Source organism: Prosopis cineraria, unplaced genomic scaffold (genome assembly GCF_029017545.1).
Source record: "Prosopis cineraria cultivar Desert tree isolate PC_DT_omini unplaced genomic scaffold, ASM2901754v1 PC13, whole genome shotgun sequence".
NCBI classification, from domain to species: domain Eukaryota; kingdom Viridiplantae; phylum Streptophyta; class Magnoliopsida; order Fabales; family Fabaceae; genus Prosopis; species Prosopis cineraria.
In genome coordinates this window covers 10,190,614-10,204,162 of record NW_026555344.1, presented here as the reverse complement: position 1 = coordinate 10,204,162, position 13,549 = coordinate 10,190,614, and the positions used below count along the sequence as shown (strand labels likewise).

The 13,549-nt window shown below is 34.5% G+C and overlaps 1 protein-coding gene across 3 annotated transcripts; it reads left to right on the top strand.

Annotated features, from left to right (window-relative positions):
• Window positions 1-3,193: 3,193 nt before the first annotated feature.
• On the top strand, window positions 3,194-12,840 carry LOC129290894 (exocyst complex component EXO84B). 3 transcript variants are annotated; one of them, XM_054927962.1, is made up of 8 exons: window positions 3,205-3,362; window positions 3,509-3,690; window positions 5,347-5,444; window positions 6,748-7,804; window positions 8,129-8,644; window positions 10,797-10,985; window positions 11,778-11,914; window positions 12,426-12,840. In XM_054927962.1, the coding sequence occupies exons 2-8, from the start codon at window positions 3,547-3,549 to the stop codon at window positions 12,586-12,588; spliced, it is 2,304 nt and encodes a 767-aa protein (XP_054783937.1). In that variant the 5' UTR covers window positions 3,205-3,362; window positions 3,509-3,546; the 3' UTR covers window positions 12,589-12,840. The 3 variants fall into 3 exon arrangements, with proteins under 3 accessions (XP_054783938.1, XP_054783936.1, XP_054783937.1); XM_054927963.1 differs by lacking the exon at window positions 12,426-12,840 and adding an exon at window positions 11,489-11,616 and having other exon boundaries at window positions 3,194-3,690; XM_054927961.1 differs by having other exon boundaries at window positions 3,203-3,690.
• The last annotated feature ends 709 nt before the right edge of the window (window positions 12,841-13,549 follow it).

The following is a 13,549-nucleotide window of genomic DNA, read 5'->3' as shown; positions in this document are numbered from 1 at the left end:
ATAACTAAACCATGGGTTCGCCCATCAATAAATAAAGGGGTGCCATAACCATAAACTAGTCTTTTATTGAATCGGTGGAGACAAATTGGGGTGGTATCCCTTGACAAACAGTAGAATAGTCCATCAATGGACAAGTGGGACATGAGTGGGCTAGCCATCAAACTCTAAATGGCCTTACCAAATGGATTTTAAGTTACTACTGCCCTTAAGATGAACTCATGCCCTCAACATGGTCATACAAACAATCACATACTTAATCACATGTAGTGTATCTCAATTCTCAATTTTAACATGCTTAACACATATAACATAGCATTATCTTGTAAAACCACAATTTAACTCCCAATAATTACATATCCATTTCCAAATCAATCATTCCATTAGTAGTTCATAATAATTTTTCAACACATAAACATAAGTCCCACAAGAAATTTCATATATTAAAGTAGAAATTTTCATAATATAGCTTGTATTCTAATTTCATCAAATGTATCATGAACTTTCCTAGCATGCACAATAAGCAAGAAAGTGATTACCTCTTGCCAAAGCTAATAAAGGTACAACAATTCTTGAGAAGCCCCACGCTTAACACCAAAATCAAAATAAGTCTATATGAGTTATATGGATAATAATTAGCTTACACATAAGCTTACATAAGCTTAAAACTTCAATTATTACCATTTGGGATCAAATATAATTTTAGATTTAATTTCCAATCATCGTTTAGGCACATCAATCCAACTAAACCTTACTTATAAATTTCTAATCTTCAATTGATCGCAACTCCAAGTTTTCATTACTCAAACTTTGATCCAAAATAACTATATTCACTAATGGTCAACAAAGTTAATAATACTATGAGGTAACATTTCACTAAAAGTCATAAATTTTACTGTCAAAAATTTAAAAACGAAATGGAAGAAGGTAATTAGAAAAAATATTTAAAATGTTTATCTACTTTTAAAAATTCTCGAGCCACACTCTAAATATCATATAATGGATCATAGCTTTAAAAATCTTTCACTCACACTCTCTCGCACACGCCATTGGACAATGAAGCAGTAGAGCACTGCAAGGGAAGGGGGAGTATGTTGGATTTGGATGAGTGTTCGGAGTTAAACATCCAAGTGGATCCCACATGTATTTTAACATTAATTTTTTTTATTATTTTTTTCCAAAAATCTTATTCTCTCAAATACACTTTGTACTCTCCGGCCTCCTTTTTTTATGTCAATATTTTTTTTAATTTTATTTTATTTCGCTCGGTTTTTTTTCCACATTTGTTTATAAAGTATTTTAATTCTAATTCTCTTCATAATTATCTAGCATTAAGTTAAAAATTATATTCTAGCCTAATATAAATCTCTGCTTGTAATATTTTGCTTAAACATAATTTTCATGATATCCAAATAAACATCATTCCTTTGGTGGGAAAATAATTCACATACACATATTAATCCCGCAAACCTTATAATTAATACTTTTTTTGTTTTCATTTTCTTAAAAAAATCTCAACTTGGATATATTTCCTAAGTTAAGCCTGAAATCATCTCTTAATTAATTTAATTACTTTCAAATCTCTCTCTAACTTTTATTAATTCTAATTGGCTCTTAAAATTTAAATTGAGATGTTACAAAATTCACTCATTTACAACAAATGTCCATTTAGATGAAATAATTGTTCATCAAAAACAATAAATTATCAAGCATGCCAGGACGTTGAGTCTCAATTGATGACAAAAGGTGCCCAAATAATAGTCCATTCATTTATGTCTTGTAGTTGACATGCCCTCTCTACCTGGCCTATACTTTATGGATCAAAGTCTTAATTACTCTGTGGCATTTTCCATGGCAGTTCTATCTGAATCGAGAGACTAGCACGCTAATGTTTAGTTTAGAAGCAAATTAATTCTCAATAATGGAAACCTCTTCAATAATAATAAGTTTTGGGAATAATAATTTTCAACATATCAATCAAGTAGGTCAGGCTTATAATAATCATCCAAACCCATCTCTGATAGTTCCAAACCTAGCAAAGACATGGAAACTTACACAATGATCAAATCTACAAAATGACAACACATGAATCACAACCTAATTCAAAGCCCTGACCCTAGCAAAATGATTGTATGCCAAACTAGTACAAATGCAATTTCAAAATTGTGCAATAATAAGCTCGAGAAATAAGTAGGGTTAAGTCAATTGAAAGTGAAGGGAATGAGTTTATGAAGTGAAGGAGAATAATTTTAATAAATAAAAAAATGAATTAGTAAATCGAACAAAAAGAAAAGTATTTTAAATTATGAGTAATTTAATTTTTTTTCAAAATTAATATCACATGAGACCTTTGGCCTGCAGTATATTTTTAGAATTTATTGGACTTTGAAAGCAACAATATTGCTTTTGAAGTTTTTAAGTGTAATTCTCCCAATCATAGCAGGTTATTGCTGTTGAAATTGAACAGAGCTTTCTACCATTGTTACAACCAAAATGAAGACTTCAAATCAAAGTAATGACGAATTCGAACACCAACCCAAACAGTGCCATTGTTAGATATTGAAGGTCTAGAATGCTACCACTAGAGACAACCACTCTTTTTATTTTCAAAAGGTGAACATGATGAACTTGATATTATCTTATCAAAAGAGCCAGCTAGATTCCCTCTAATTATGAGATGGCTAATTAAGGATTACTAAGATAACATTTCAAAAATTAATATGAAACTTCCACGAAATTCACTTTTATTAAAAATATTGTCTAATTAATATTTTTGTGAAAAAATGATGCTATCATTGAGAATAATATAATCTTATAGCACTATCTACCTACTTTACTTTGATTGAAAAGAAACAATCTCTCTAATATTCTGTTATATTTTTACATGCAATCATTAATAAAAATAATTAATTTTATTAACATCTATTTATTATGACATATTATATTATATTTTTTATTTGTAGCATTAAATGTGTATTTTTAATTATAAAATCAAATTAAGCAAACAAGCAATGCTTATGTGAATAATACGATCTCATTCCTAATATGATAGAGATCATGACTAACACACATATCATCAATCAAATTATTTTATAAATCAAAAGGACATATATTTACTCGTGTATCAAGCTTAATTAATCTAAATCTAAAATGTACTAAAGTCAGTTTTATTTTCTATGTTCATATTTGTGTTACCAAAACAATGAAATGAAATTCAATTTGATGCCACCTTCTTACCAGGGAAGAAGACAGTCAACCAAAGGAGCAGTTGAAGTTGCAGAATGAAGAACCAATTCTCATAACAAACTTCTGCTGTTGCCCAACTCCAACCGACTTCCGAGGGATCGTCCTCTTCGCTCCCTATAGTATACATCACACTTCAGCTTTTTCGCTATCTTCGCTCGCTAAACTGCGCTTTTTTCTAGATTCTCGGTTGGATCTATCTGTCGAATTTTTTTAATTTTCTTTAACCCTAAATTCGCTGATTGCTTTTGATCTTTGAATTCCAAAGCTCAATTGTGGAGTTCCTGTCACCAATAGTAACTCGTTATGGCTGCGGTGAAAACTGCTCGGTCCAAGGCTATGCCTGTGAAAGAGAATGGACCAAAGCTCGAAGAAGGTCTCCATTTGTTCAAGTCTGATAAATTCGATGCCGATACCTATGTCCAGACCAAATGTTCTCTCAGCGAGAAGGTTGGTTTTTGTATTTCAATGTAGTGCTGTGTAATTTTCTATTTAAACCACTCATTTTTCTTGGCATTTTGGGAGAAAATTATAATTTGACTAAACAGTTAATTTATGAACTTGGTCGCTTATTTGTTCTGGTTCCATGATTCTAAACACTTCTCTTAGTTCTGTAGACATGATCTTTACGGGCGATTATTCAGTACCATGTTAGTCCTGTCTCCTGAGTTTCATAGGAATTAGGGGCTGGGTAAAGAGAAGAAGGGGGGAGGGGGTTGGCTAAACTCACTTGGACTGTAGGAAAATGTTTTGGAGTATCAATAACGGTTACCGATTATATTGGAGAGTCGACCCTTTTCCTTCCTGGCCATGACGAATTAACAGCAAGATCATACATTCTACTGTCTATAGCCACAGCCCTTGACCAACTTATGTCATATTTTGCAAAAATTTTCAATTTATACACCCGAAGCATAGAATTAGTTATCACAAGTCATTAATCTTTTATTCTCCTTTCAAGCAAATCATCAGATAAATCAATAGATTCATTAGAATAATCCAATATATAATTTCTTCTGACGATTTTTTTCCTTTTAAAAAAATAAAACTAAAAAAAAAAAGAAGAAGAAGGAGAAGGAAATGTGATGGACAAATTATCTTCTAAAAGGAATCTTTGAAGAGCTGTGCTGCAAAAGCTAACCTATAAGGTTGGAGAACCCAGGGTTTGTAAAAACCCCTCACCAGTATACTTACTTCTGATGGTGGACTCAAGTCCCATGCTTTGCAGTGTGCCATAAATTCCACTGCGCCCCACAACCTAGTTATACACACAGGCGAGATAGGGTAGAGAAAACAGGCTTTATAACCCACTGTCAGCCCACAGGCAAGTAAAAGGAAATGAGAGAAGAGGGGAATGGAGGGTAGTAAAAAGCTCTGATTTCATTGGCAGGAACCTTCAGGAGAGCTGTACCTCAAATGCTGTCCATAAGTTTGGAGAGCCCAAGGCCCCAATAAATTTTACTTCCAAATCCATACTTCCCATGTGGGACTTGGGATCTTCATTTTGTTGTTATTTCCATATATTGCTGATTGGACACAATGTGGTACATGGGTATTATTATTATTATTTTTGATATCTGATTAATAGAATTAGAAGCTTAGTTACATCGATGTTGATTATTTAACCATTTAGATACATGAAATTTATTAGAAAATGCACCAAATATTGATTGCTCTCCTTATTTTCCACAGCCTTTTGAATCGCAAAGAAGCAAAAGACCATTGGTTATCAATAATTAACTACCCATGGGAAGGGTTTTGTTTAAAAAAAAAAAAAATTCCACTTCCTTTTAAATTGCTTGCATGAATGCAGATTTGCAATTGTTACTAGGGACGCTCTAGGCTTCATATAGTTTCCATTTATATTTAATGTGCAATGAAGTATATCAAACTATACAAACAGTGCTAGTAATGGCAATAAAAGATAGTCATCGTTTACTTTTTTATTTTATTTTTTATTTTTTTTGTTTTTTTGTTTTTTAACCTATTATTGAAATATTATGCTGCTTGTGTTTTGTTCCCAACTAGTTGAGAAATGTTTTCTTGTTCTCCATTTTCTGTCATGCTTTTTCAATTCAACTGATTTTATCTTGTTCATTTTTACAGGAAATAAAGCAATTATGTTCATATTTAGTGGATTTGAAGAAAGCTTCTGCTGAGGAAATGCGTCGAAGTGTCTATGCTAACTATTCAGCCTTCATACGGTTTGTTGTTTTCCTTCTTTCTTCTTTTATTTGTGACATTAGCAAGATTTGAACTAGAATTATACTTACACCCACCCATCCTTATCACCTTATATTTGTGTTATTGTGTGTATGTGCTGTGTAAAACATGTTCTTGTTTACGTTGTTGGATATTTTAAATGATTACTGAAAAGTTGTTGGTAAAAAGAAAATAATTACTGGAAAGTCATAATTATTATAACCATTTTGGAATCAATATTACATGTTATCTGAATATTGATTCTAGAATATCAAATGGTCACTATTCTGTTGTTTTTGTTTGTGGTAGAAAATTCTTTGCCTTTAGTGCATGCTTTTATTTTAGGGAAAATATCAACTAAGGACCCCTATAACGTTTTAATATCAAAGGACCATAAAAATATGAAATATCACTACACCCTCTTGGGATGTATTTGAAAATAAGATTTTGGGGGAAAAGACCTAACTAGCCCTATGGCGTTTTACAAGTCTTGCTCTGGCCTAAACAACAATACATTCAGCCGTTGACATATTACCATACGTAATTAGCAAGCGGACATTTGTTCATGAACAAGTTACAAAAATTGATAAGCTTGGTTGGATTTTGCAAGTCTTCCTTTGATATAAACAACAAAGCATTCGGATATTGACAAATTATCATGCATAATTAACAAGTGGACATTCGTTCATGAACAAGTTACAAAAACTAACAGGCCTAGTTTAATTTTACAAGTTTTACTCCAATATAAACAATAAAGCATTCGGCCATTAACAAGCTACAATTCGGCTATAAACAATAAAACAAGCTTATAAGTTTTTGTAATTTGTTCATGAATGAATGTCTGCTTGTTGATTACATATAGTAACTTATCAATGGCCAAATGCTTTGTTGTTTATATCAAAGCAAGACTTGTAAAACATCGTAGGGGCAATTAGGTCTTCCTCCCAAAATCTTCTTTGTAGACATGTGTCAGGGAGTGCAATGATATATCAGATTTTTAAGGTCCTTCTTTGATATTAAATGGCTCCTGGGTTCCTTAGATGATATTTTCCCTTTATTCCCCCCCCCCCACCCAAAAAAAAAAAAGGTGGGAGAAAAGGAGGGGGGAGCCTGTCATCATTTTCATTCACTCTGTTTTATTTGGATGTCTATTTACTTGAAAATACTAGTAGTGTTATTTAGCCAGCATAAATATGATTTTTCTTTATATTCAAGTAATCTTTAACTGCAAAACCTTTGCACTGTTGTTAATTTGATTTGTCCTTATCATTTTCCTAGCGTTTAAGCAATTTGCATATGTTACAGCACATCTAAAGAGATCTCAGATTTAGAGGGAGAGCTTTCATCTATCAGAAACCTGCTATCTACACAAGCTACTTTGATACATGGCTTGGCCGAGGGAGTTCACATTGATTCCTCATCTAGCTCCAATTCTGATAGTTTAGCTTCAAATGCTATTTTAGATGCTGAAGATAAGGATACATCAGACCTGGACAAATGGTTAGTTGAGTTTCCTGATCTCTTGGATGTTCTCCTGGCTGAAAGAAGAGTGGATGAAGCTTTAGCTGCTCTTGATGAAGGGGAACGTGTAGTTTCTGAAGCAAAAGAGATGAAAATGCTAAATCCATCTTCACTCATGTCTCTACAGTCTTCCATTATTGAACGCAGGCAGAAATTAGCTGATCAGCTTGCTGAAGCTGCTTGTCAGCCTTCCACCCGTGGTGCTGAACTTCGTGCAGCAATATCAGCCCTTAAAAGGCTTGGAGACGGTCCTCGTGCTCACAGTTTGCTGCTTAATGCCCATTTCCAAAGATATCAGTATAACATGCAAAGTCTTAGGCCGTCAAGCACATCATATGGAGGAGCTTATACTGCTGCTCTGGCACAACTGGTATTTTCAGCGATTGCACAAGCAGCAAATGACTCATTGGCTATTTTTGGTCAGGAGCCATCTTATACTTCTGAGCTTGTGATGTGGGCTACAAGGCAAACAGAAGTATTTTCTCATCTTGTTAAAAGGCATGCATTAGCTTCATCAGCAGCTGCAGGAGGCTTAAGAGCTGCGGCAGAATGTGTTCAAATAGCATTGGGTCATTGCTCGCTGTTGGAAGCTCGTGGCCTGGCTCTTTGTCCTGTACTTTTGAAACTTTTTAGGCCTAGTGTTGAACAAGCACTGGATGCCAATTTGAAGCGCATTCAAGAGAGTACTGCTGCTTTGGCTGCAGCTGATGATTGGGAGCTAGTGTACCCTCCAACAACTAACCGTCAAACTGGTAGGCCTTCAAGTGTATCCACTAGCAGTACAACAGCATTTCAACATAAACTCACTAGTAGTGCCCATCGCTTTAATTTGATGGTCCAGGTGAGTATTTGAGTCTAGTACTGTCTAGCGTTGGTTGGAATACTGCTGTTTGAATATATATACAATATCAAGTATGCTAATTATATTGGATTATGTTTTCTCTTTCAACAAAGACTGCAGTCATGTGTTTTCTTACTGTTCATTTATATAGTCTTATTTGAATTTACAATTCAATCCATTTGTTTGGGAGAGTGATTTGTATGTCTTTTAAAACATATAGATGTTAAATGTGTTAAAACTATCTTTTTTGTTTCTTGTTTATGCAGTTTTATTGATCTGTATTATCTGTTCACTTCAAGCTGGATGCTTTGCGTGGTTATACAGGACTTTCTCGAAGATGTTGGACACTTGCTCAGTATGCAGTTGGGAGGCCAAGCTCTGGAAGGGTTGTTCCAAGTATTTAACTCATATGTGAACATGCTCATTAGAGCGCTACCTGGTTCAATGGAGGAAGAAGCAAACTTTGATGGTTCTGAAAATAAAATTGTACAAATGGCTGAGACTGAAGCTCAGCAGATTGCATTACTAGCCAATGCCTCATTACTAGCAGATGAATTACTTCCACGTGCAGCCATGAAACTTTCTCCCCTAACTCACGCTGCCCACAGGGATGATATTCGAAGACGACCTTCAGACAGGCAAAATCGTCATCCTGAGCAAAGAGAATGGAGGAGGCGACTTGTTGGTTCTGTTGACAGACTAAAAGATACATTCCGTCACAAGCATGCGTTTGACCTCATTTTTACTGAGGAAGGCGATAGCCATCTTACAGCTGACATGTATATTAATATTCATGGAAATGCAGATGAAATTGAGTGGCTTCCTTCTCCGATCTTTCAGGTATTTTGGAAACCTTAATTGTAGTTAATGTTAATTTTTTTGTTTGATAATCTTTTAAAGATGATTCTGCCCCACATCGTCCTTAAAATGAATTTGAGTATTCTTTTTTCTTGTTTTTGCCTTGCATGAGATGTCTTGACTGAGCAGTGTTTCTTCTCTGCCCTCTTCCCCTTTTCCTTCTTCTCATCTTCATGCTGGAAATTGCTTTAGAGCATATAAAATATGAGATTGCTCTAGACGTTGATTACAGAGGCATTTTGATTATAGATTTTGAAATGTTGACGGGCAGTAGGTCAGTAAATTGTGGTCTTTGTTGTAAATAATTTTAAAGAATGTATCTGAAAAAATTATATCTTCTGAACACCTTTGATATCAATTCTTTTAGGATTACTTGACAACTGAGATTGCAATTCATAGCTGGTCAATCCACTTTTAATTCATCTTTTGCAATATGAAATTTTCAATGGTGCTGACCGGGGGGGGGGGATCTTTCTGAGAGCAACTACTTTTGTCATCCAGTTAAGATGATGTGTTATAAAGTGCAATCACTTCCAGAAAACTACTTTAACTGACATCAGCTGGCTGAGTGTTGGATTGCATTTGTATCCTTATGTAGACGATCATAACAGATATGTTGCTATTTAACACGATGGAAATTTTCTGAAGGTCTAGCTTGTTAGTCTCTTGTGTCATTCAATTTGACTCTTTCCCTTGGCAACATCTACCTCTTGATTAGCAGTAGAGTAAGTTTATATGACGTATATTGTCTTTATTTCTTGGTAAGAGACTAGTCAACAATAATTTGGAAGTGAAATTGAGAGAGCAAATTATACCTCAAGTGAAAAAGTTTAGATATTTAGGAGCCATTATTCAAAATGATGGCGAAATCAATGGGAATATTTCACATAGGATTCAAGCTGGGTGGTTTAATTGGAGAAAAGTTAAAGGAGTTATTTGCGACCGTAAGGTGCCTAATAAACTTAAAGGAAAGTTTTATCATATTACCATCAGACTGGCTATGTTATATAGTAGTGAATGCTGGGCTCTAACGGGATAGCAAGAGCAAGTTGGAGCAGCAAAGAGGAGAATGTTATGATGGATGTACGGACATACACGTAAAAATAAAATTCAAAATGAATACGTATGCGAAAAAGGGAGGGTAGCATCTATTGAAGAAAAAATAGTAGAAAATCGTTTGAAATGGTTTGGATATGTACAAAGAAGACTGCGAGAGGCACCAGTGAGAAGAGTGGAACATATAACTTTGAGCTCTGTTAAGAAGGGTAGAGGAAGGCCTAAGAGAAAACTCTTGAAAGTTATTGAACGCGATCTCTTAATTAATAATATTTTTAAAAACTTGGTAAATGATAGAACACAATGGCGTCTTGCAATCCATATAGCCGACCCACCTAATGAGATAAAGGCGGCTTCTTGTTGTTGTTGTTGATTCAGTTCTATGTAGTGGTTGGTTGCATTTTATTATTTTGATGATTCAATGTGTCAACTTCGTTATTACTGTATCCCCCCCGGGATTTTTTTTTTTTTTTACTTGCCATTAATTTGATGAAATAACAAGTGGCAAGTCAATGGAAATAGCAGGTTAGCAGCAGTTAAAGATTATTGGTTAAAAAAAGGGCAGCAGTCAAAGACTGCAACCTCTCCTATTTCTGGGCCATGTGGAATTGATTGTTTGCATCTCTAACAAGTTTGAGAAATCCGTTGCATTAATGCCTCTATAGACATGAACTTGATATCATTGTTCGCATTAAGTTACTGTTTCAAATTACTTTGAACTTTATGTATTACAAAATTACTTGGCCTAACATTTCTTTTTTATTGGGAAAAAAAAGAATTTATTGAGTTGGTTGTTTGGTTATATTATTGATTGATCGTCAGTGGATTATGGAATATCAAATTTATGTAACCAGACCTTCTAATTACCTTCTAACTTCAGACCCACAAAATTAAAAACCATCATCATTGTTCCTGAACTATTTTCATCGATCTTTATGCATTGATTTTTTTATTTTTTATTTTTTATTTTAAAAAAAACTTTGCCCCCTGGCACATTTAATGCACAGGCGGACTTGCTAGTTTATTTTACACTTTGTACGATTCATGGTTTTAAAGATAGTATTATGTTGCTGTCCAGGAACTTTACATAAAACTGAACAGAATGGCCAATATAGCTGCAGATATGTTTGTAGGGAGGGAAAGATTTGTTACACTGCTCTTGATGAGACTTACAGAGACTGTTATTTTGTGGCTATCTGAAGACCAAAGCTTTTGGGATGATATTGAGGAAGGGCCTAGGCCTTTAGGTCCTCTTGGTCTTCAACAGGTATGTAAGACGTGCAAGTTTTTGTTTATGATTGACGAAATAACTATTACAGAATTTTTGAGTCAAATACAGGAAAGAGAGGATGCCTCTACTGGCAAACAGATCTGTAGTGACTAAAGAGAACTTGATTCAGGGATTATTCTTGTAAGAAAAGTCATCAGAAATCAAGGACCTGGTGTTATGTCCTGACTGCCTGTGTGTGAAGAGTATAGTATTTTTAATTACAATTGAGAATAAATAATAGCTAGTGTATTTGGTCGACTAAGCTAGAATAGCATGACATGTGACCCTTGATGAATTTTTCTTTGTATGGTGCTGCTTCATCTGGGCTATTATTCAGTTCCTTTGGGCATGAATTAGTATGGTTAATCAAGCTTATAGACAAAGAAACCGAGCTAGAGAAGTAACTTGAGTATCAATGCTCTCCCTTTGCTTTTGTCCTTTTTTCAATTGCGTTTGCAAATTTATTAATAGACTGAATCAATGCTTTGTCAAAATAAAAGGTGAAAATATTTGATATCCACTCAAATCGATGCCTATGTATGCCATCTCCATTTGCTGCGATATTTAAGATGACGTTATTCTACTACGTTCTTACGTCATTGAGCTAGTAAGAGGCTGACACTATATGGTAAGGATTTTTTGAAGTGGCAGATAAATTGAAGACCAAACTTTACATGATTCATGAGAAGCTTGTAAACTATACAGTCTTATTTAATATCTGTTCATGCCCATGTCTGCCGTGTTTACAAGAAAGTTTATCACAGCCATCTTCTCTTGTTCATTTTGCAGTTCTATTTGGATATGAAGTTTGTCATATGTTTTGCCTCCCAAGGCCGGTACTTGTCCCGGAATTTGCATAGAGTTGTCAATGACATCATATCAAAAGCTATGGCAGCATTTGCTGCTACAGGAATGGATCCATATAGGTAAGCTAATGCAATTCTATTTCACTCATGAATGAGCTACTTGCCGTCAAATCCTTTTTTAAAAAGTAAAAAACGCACATCACTTCTAAAATTCCTCTTCTTAAGAAGCTTGTAAATAATAAAGTCTTGTTTAATGACTGTGTCCATTATTCTGATTATACTTGGGATCTTATTATTGTTCTTTAGACATGTAATTCAGGTCCTTTAGAGTTTATATATCTATTTGCATAATTAGAAATTTAAATTTAAAAAAATTTAACTATGAGTCCTTGTTGACAACTGTACCATGTTTATTGATGTCACATTACATAGCTAGCAACCTCCTGGTTCCAAATTATTTTCTTCATTTTTTTTAAGCAGTATTTTCTTTATACTGAAGAGTTAGGTTATGATATGTTTGTACCTGCCTTTGATGATTGTGTTTCTGGTTTCTGCGATGTACCCTACTCATAGTTGTGGAATTAAAAGCATCTGTCTGTTTCTCAAAAGCTGGTGTAATTGTTGTCGTCAGTGTACTGCCTGAAGATGAATGGTTCAACGAAATTTGTCAAGATACGATTGATAGACTCAGTGGAAAACCGAAGGAAATTAATGGAGAAAGAGACCTTAACAGCCCAACTGCGTCTGTCTCCGCGCAGTCAGTGTCATCCGTCAGATCTCATAGTAGTACGTAAGGCATTGATTGATCCTTGTAAATTAGATCAGTTCCATGTATCATGGATTTGTTGGCATCTGGTAAATGCAGATTTATCTTCTTCCAATGCAATCAGATTGTTTACACGCTTTTCCATTCATTCCCCCCCCCCTTTTTTTGGTTTTGGCTTTTGTCAATTTAATTGGGGATAACCCTTCTTTTGTGTAGATTAAAACTTACAGTTAGCCCATGTGTGATTCCTTTAATTTGTAATATTCTAATGTTATTTTTATCCCATATTCTCCTAGTCTTAGATTTGGTTTTTCTCCATGATGTAAGGAACAAAGTTTCTTGGTCTTTGTGGTATTTTGATATACTGGAAAAAGACTGAAATATCTTTAGCAACTTTTCTCAAAGCTTCAGCTTCACTTGCAATTTCGACCTTCAGCCTTCCTCGGCTCCCAACCTTCGCCATTAAACGTCGCCAGCTGTCGATATGCGATGTTCTCCACTCGCCGCTGTCAGTGTCGCTATTCAGCATTGCATCAGCTCCTCGTGCATCGTCGTTCAGCACTCCCCGTTGGCATTGTCGAGTTCCATATTTGGGTTCTTGTTGAACAACAGGTAATGCAACGGCGACATTGAGTAACGAAGGTTGGGGAGCCGAAGAAAGTTGAGGGTCGAAATTGCAAGGGGAGTGGAAGCTTTGAAGAAAACGGTAGTTCCTAAGGATGTTTCAGTCTTTTAACAGTACGTCAAATTATCACATAAGGTCAAGGAACTTACTTTTCATCTGATAATTTGTTGAGATTAAAGTTGAATAAAATGAACGTTTTGAAACTTAATTGCCATTCTCCCTTTTATTATATTATAAATTAAAAGATTGACAAATAGACTGACACATTGGCTTATCAATATAAATATTATAAATTAAAATCCGACTCTTGTTGATTAAAATTAAACTATTTTTTAAAATTAAACTTATCATTATAATATTACAT